The sequence below is a fragment of the Saimiri boliviensis genome, chromosome X (genome assembly GCF_048565385.1).
Source record: "Saimiri boliviensis isolate mSaiBol1 chromosome X, mSaiBol1.pri, whole genome shotgun sequence".
Lineage (NCBI taxonomy): Eukaryota > Metazoa > Chordata > Mammalia > Primates > Cebidae > Saimiri > Saimiri boliviensis.
Genome location: NC_133470.1, coordinates 124958957 through 124965337, shown reverse-complemented (window position 1 = coordinate 124965337; position 6381 = coordinate 124958957). Strand labels below are relative to the sequence as shown.

General features: G+C 48.0%; 1 protein-coding gene across 1 annotated transcript; it reads right to left on the bottom strand.

Annotated features, from left to right (window-relative positions):
* Nucleotides 1-4560: 4560 nt before the first annotated feature.
* On the bottom strand, nt 4561-6028 carry KCNE5 (potassium voltage-gated channel subfamily E regulatory subunit 5). Its single transcript, XM_003935858.3, has one exon. It carries the CDS (start codon nt 5875-5877, stop codon nt 5449-5451), a length of 429 nt encoding a protein of 142 aa, XP_003935907.1. The 5' UTR covers nt 5878-6028; the 3' UTR covers nt 4561-5448.
* Nucleotides 6029-6381: the final 353 nt, after the last annotated feature.

The following is a 6381-nucleotide window of genomic DNA, read 5'->3' as shown; positions in this document are numbered from 1 at the left end:
ATTTTATTTTATTTTATTTTTGAGATGGAGTTTCGCTCTTGTTACCCAGGCTGCAGTGCAATGGCGCAATCTCGGCTCACCGCAACCTCCGCCTCCTGGGCTCAGGCAATTCTCCTGCCTCAGCCTCCTGAGTAGCTGGGATTACAGGCACATGCCACCATGCCCAGCTAATTTTTTGTATTTTTAGTAGAGACAGGGTTTCACCATGTTGACCAGGATGGTCTCGATCTCTTGACCTCGTGATCCACCCGCCTCGGCCTCCCAAAGTGCTAGGATTACAGGCTTGAGTCACCGCGCCCGGCAAGTATTTTCTTGAATTGACACTTTATGAGTCAGGCATGTGGAAATCCAGTGAGTTTGTACTGCAATCCAGTCACTCATGGCCACCTCCATCCTCCCCAGGGTTCCAAGAACATCTGGCAATGAGAGTAGAATGTGACTTGAAAAGTTGTGGGAAGTCCAGCACACCAACTGCTGTACTCTGCCTGACATCTGTAAACATTTCAAGGTATATCTCCTTCCAGATTCCACTGAACCCCACAACTGGAATTTCTTTCTTGGGGTTCTACCTTTACACTGTCCTAAGTGATCTGTTACGAAATGTGAGTATCCATGGAAGGGGTGCCATCTGAAGCAATGATTAAGTATACCTCTTCTATTTAAGGGAATTTAGCTGCTTTCCTTTTTCTCTGACTGAAAATGGTGCTGTGGCCAAAGAATGTCAATGTAGTTCTACTGAGCTGTACACTTTTTTAAATGGCTATGAGGGTAAATATTGCATAATGTGTATTTTACTACAATTTTTAAAATGTATCTGAGGTATCTCCCTGTCTGCTCTGGCTGCACCCTCTTCAGAGGAAGAAGCACAGGCCACAGCTTTGACCATAACTCTGTCCTCTTTCAAAACATAGCAGGTGGGGGACTGGTTGGGGCCACCTGGTCCCATGCTGTGAGGCCTGGCACCGAAAGAGGAGTTGGCTTAATCATATTATTTGCCTTCCTGGACAACTTATAGGTTATATTAAGTAGGAATCAAAGGGCTGAAAAGTGACTTCTCATCCAACATCTTCTCCCAAGGCCATTTTTGATGGAAAGGTCAAGTTCATCTAGGCAGGCTATTGACCAATCTAATCTATTCATCTTTGGTGATGCTCAATCATACTCTCTTACCTTCACAGAACATTCTAGTTCACTCTTCTTCCTACCTCCTTTATGAAGCCCAATGCCTCTGATTCTTACCCTTCATTTTTTCCCCTCATTCCCACTGCCAATCTCTGAGGACTCTTGACTTCAAAAGTCTAGACTCCAGTCCTGGTGGAGCATTATAAATAAAGTGTTAGTGTTCATACTTTTTTTAAAGAGCATGATGTGCCTGCAGGTAAAGGGAAGTAGAGTAGGTTAGTGAGACAGTTACGTAGTTTCCTAGTCAGCCAAGATCCTGAGAATGGGGGACATAAGCTGGAAAATCTAGAAACCAGTGGCTATTAGCAATCCTCTTCTTGAGCATTAACTGTAGAAACTACGTCGTAGAAAATTTTCTCTTCCTCCCACTACCCCCACCCAAATGCCAAGGGCGCGCCTCCAGAAAAGGAAAAGGAAAGCATAGCTCTCATAACTTCTATACCTGCTATACCTCTACTAGCCTTTTCCCATATATTATCTCACTTGATCCTCAAATCCCCACAGCTACAGAGATTGGGGCCCCGAGAGGTTAAGCAGCTCACTCTGAGAAACAAAGCTTGTTAATTGGCAAAGCCTGAGCTGGACCCCAGTTCTCCTGATTTCTGGTCCTATGCTCGCTCTACATCATGGTGTATTTGCTTCAGCCAGCAGGCAGGATTGTTTGGAACGCAGCTTAGACCTTTTTGTTGTTGTTGTGCAGATCTTGGGTTTATAAAAGCAATGGCAAATTGAAAAGGAGAAGATGGTAAACTACAAATAAAAGACTCCATTTGTATCCTTCAAGAAAAGTAAAATAGACAACACGGAATTGTGTCTATAATAGAAGAAAAGCTTTCATTTCTTTTTGCACTGTCGATGAGCACTTCCAGACATTGAAACTCAAAACATCCCCTAGTTCATCTTTGTAGAAAGCCTCAAGTTAGCTTCATTATTATTTTGAAGTGAAGATCTGAACCTGAACTGAAACAGGACCTGGTTGTGCAGACTGGAGAAATAGGCTGCTTGGTGGAGGGAAAAAAGAATCATTCTCATTTATTAGAATGTTTAACATCTTTAAGATCGCATTCAGGACAAGGCTAACATTTTCCCAATTTGTATAGTCAGCTATTGCTCTTCAGGGATACCTTATCAAAACTGGGGGTTGGCAAAGCACCATGTTTTTCTTTCTCTCTATCTTTTGCTAACCAAAATATGATCACTTCAATGCTGTTAACACCCCCACTGTCTGGTAGCAAGTTGAGTGTTCAGACTTCTGAAAAACTTCGTTATCTGGGACACGGTTGAAAGTCTGAAAGTATTTGAAAAAAGCAACTGGGAAGTAAAGCAAATCATTCTTCCCAGCCCATTTCACTTTCCTCCCAAGAAGACTTCCATAGCTACTCTCATTACATGTTCTTCACAGGTACCGTAAGTCATCATGAAAAGGATAAAATGTTTTTAAAAACAGGAACATTTTCCATAGGATTTGTTTTTCACAGCTGGCACATTAATATGTATTATGGACACTGTCCCAACTGCTCTCAGCTTCCTTTATTTTGGAAATACATTCTTTTAAATGTCTATGGGGAAATGGTACAAATATGTTTACAAAATTTCAACACCCGAAGCAGTGCTTATGCTTCATTATCAAAATAACTTTGAGACTGGGTGTGGTAGCTCACGCCTGTAATCCCAGCACTTTGGGAGGCTGAAATGGGCAGATCACTTGAGGTCAGAAGTTCGAGACCAGCCTGGCCAACATGGTGAAACCCCATCTCTACTAAAAAATACAAAAAGAAAAAGAAAAATAGAAAAATTAGCCAGGCATGGTGGCACAGCCCATAGTCCCTGCTACTCAGGAGGCTGGGGCAAGAGGATCACTTGAACCTGGGAGGCAGAGGTTGCAGTGAGCTGAGATGGTGCCACTGCACTTCAGGCAACAGAGCAAGACTCGGTCTCAATTTAAAAAATGAATAATAATAACCTCGAGTCCCCATTATGCCAGATAAATGAGTGACATTGTTTGACTTAGAACACAGGACTGAAGGCTGTCCCGTCACATGTCCTCAGCATTGCTGTATATTGGGCCCTCCCTCCACATCCTCTCCAAGCCTCCCTGCCTGGCTGAAATGGCTCTCACAGCTTCCCCTCTCTTTCTGTCATCATCTTGGACTGCTGCCCAATTCCTGGCCCCCACTTTCAAGGGTGACCTTATGGCTAGAATGAGGACTGGAGAGGAGCCCATAGGGCAAGGCCAGTATAGCTTCAAGGAGTGAATCCTGGAAATAAAGGTAAGTTCATTTAACTTATTAATAGTTTGAATAAAATGCTAGATGGACTGGAAGGTCAGACCCAATGCTTTGAATGAGGTTTGCGTGTTATCAATGCATTTAAGTAACTGGTAATATCTTTGTGCTGCTATCATTATCAGAGAACCCAGCTATATTTAAGCAAATTGGCTTACTTTGAGGTGATTTTATGTGTGGTTGATGAAGCCCAAACAGCCATCATCAGATATAAGTATTTCAGCTGTAAGCAGGAAAGTTTCCGACAACCTTCTTGAGACGAGAATAAATCAATACAACACACACCTCTAACTGTACCCATCATTGGTTAAGATTGCTCAGTTCAAGCATTTTCTCTTTGACTTAAGATTTGCACTGTTTGGTGGCTTCCTTGTCTTTTAATAAGCCACTTAAAAAAAGTTATAGGCTGGGCGCAGTGGCTCATGCCTGTAATCCCAGCACTATGGGAGGCCAAAGCAGGCAGATCACTTGAGATCAGGAGTTTGAGACCCTCCTGGCCAACATGGTGAAACTCCATCTCTACTAAAAATACAAAAATTAGCAGGGCATGGTGGTGCACATCTGTAATCCCAGCTACTGAGGAGGCTACTTGGAAGGCTGAGGCACAAGAATCGCTTGAACTCAGGAGGCAGAGCCATCAGTGAGACTTAACTGTGCCACTGTACTCCAACCTGGGTGACAGAGCGAGACTCTGTCTCAAAAAAAAGTAAAACAAAAACAGTTATTAAGGTGGCTTCTAAAAATTAGATTTTATAATAGCTAAAACTAATTGGCCTGAAAGGTTTTATTTAAGTGCATCCTGAAAAACCACATTGTGATATTTGAAAGTGCTTCAGAATTAAGAAAATAGGAATGTTAAGTAATAAAGTAGGTATAACTTTTGAAACACTTGAAAAAACAACCCAGTTAGCCATATAAACATTTTCTTCACCCACAATCACACATATCAAATTGGAACTGGATATATAGATATAAATATCATAACCACCCAAGCCCCAAATCCAAACAAATTCCAAAAGCAAAAGAAAAAGGATTCCTTCTTCATATGGTACTGGGTCTTAAGGCTGGAATCTTTGAGAGAAGAGTCTTGCGCTATTGTTTAAACAACCTTTATTACCTGCCTCTGACATTCCCCAGGGTTACAGAGCAGGGCACATCTGAGCCTCAAGTTCCATGGATGAAGCAGACACTGCAATAACAACTGAATCAATACAGAGAGGCATCTGAAGTATTGGGGTGATCCCCCCGGTCATGATAACCCTCAGCAGAAGATGGCAGAGCTACCAAAAATCAGGCAAGTTACCACTGGGGTGGAAACTGGGGAGGCAAGCAAACCACACAGTTGGAGTTACAGATCTTTTCCCTCGCCGTTGAACACTCCTCCCCGACCCGTCCCGCATTAAGTCCATTCTATCCCACAGACTGGTCCTAGTGTCCTGCTAGCTCCCTGCTGAAAGAGAGAGGGAGGGAAAAGATATCTGAGGTCTCTTCATTTTCTTTGTCTCTGTCCCTAAGGCAACTGGAAGCTGGAGCTGCTGCAGTCGGCCTGGCAAGCCCGTTGGCTCTGCAGTGAGCAGTCCCTGACAGTCCCTGGAGCAGCTGCCAGTTAGACGGCCCAGAGTTCTGATAGAATGCATTGCTTCAGTTCAATGCCAAGTGTTGGACGTGTTGGATTCAGTTCCCAGAGGGCTGGAGCGTGCTGTCAGGGCTGTCTGAAGACAAGAGAGCAGAGGCAGTTTAGTGCAGTTGGGGGTGGGGTGGGGGTGGAGGCGCAGGAATGAAGAGGGAGAAACTGGCCAGGAATGGGTAAGGTGGTGCTTCTCCTTCCAGGGCCTTCCAGACAAGGTCTCCTGGCCTCTCACCATTATCTGGGACTCAGGTGAGGCAAACCCTGGAAAAGAGTGCTGGGTGGAAGGCAGAAGCCGCGCCCAGGGTTGAGCGAGTTGAGGAGGGCGCGAACCAGCAAACTGTGGTTGTGGTTCTAGACCCGCTCGGCGCCCTGGGCGAGGGCAGGTAGCCCCCCTGGGGCAAGCTGGTGGCGGCTCTCGGCCAGGAAGACCGCGGCAGTCTCGGCGTCAGCGGCTGGGGCGCCTCCCGGGGCCCGTTCGTGCTCGGCGCAAGCCTGGGACCGCTCGTCCTTGGCCTCAACGAGCTTACGGGAGCGGGTGTAGGCCAGGATGAGGCCTCCGGCCAAGCAGGCGTAGAAGATCATGATGAGCAGGATGTAGAGATAGGCGTCGTCGCCCTTGGCGCTGGTCACCTCGCGGCCCACGAAAGGGTCAGGCACGACCCCCATGCCCATGCTGGGACCAGGGCCAGCGCCCAGGCCGCTGGCGTTACCCCGATAGTGCAGCTCGAGCAACAGGCGGCTCAGAAGGGTTCGCAGCCGCTGGCTCTCGCTGCAGTTCATGGCTTTCGGGGAGTGACACGGCGGCTCCAGGACGCTGCTGACCTTTCCCCCTGGGCGAGGGAAGCGAGCTAGCGAGCCGGCCGGCCGGCGGGCAGGGCTCAGCGGTGGCGACGGCGGTGGCACCCAGCTCTCCGGCGGGCGCGCAGTGGCTGGGGGCGCCGACCGCGGGGCCTCCTTATTCCCTCACCCCCGCCCCTCCTCCCCTTCCCCACCACGCCCCCTCCGGCCCGCGACCGCCTCTTCCCAGGCTCTGGCTGTCTCGCCGCTCCAGGGAAAGGGGACAGCTGGTCGGAGGAGGAGAAGGGGACAAGAGTGGGGGCGAGACCGGCAGACGGGTGGAGGGGGCGGGGGCTCGGAATGCGCGAGGCCCCAGGCAGCAGAGGCTGGCAGGGCAGCTTGCTGGGGCCAAGCCTGGACCCTGGGCTGCGGAAGATAATTCCTTCCAAGTTCTGGCCACCTGCCCTGCAGGCCAGGCTTTGGCCCAGATACAGCATTTGGCCCCCT

Excerpts from the sequence above, each read along its gene's own strand:
- KCNE5 (XM_003935858.3), bottom strand. The coding sequence starts at position 5,877 with ATGAACTGCAGCGAGAGCCAGCGGCTGCGAACCCTTCTGAGCCGCCTG.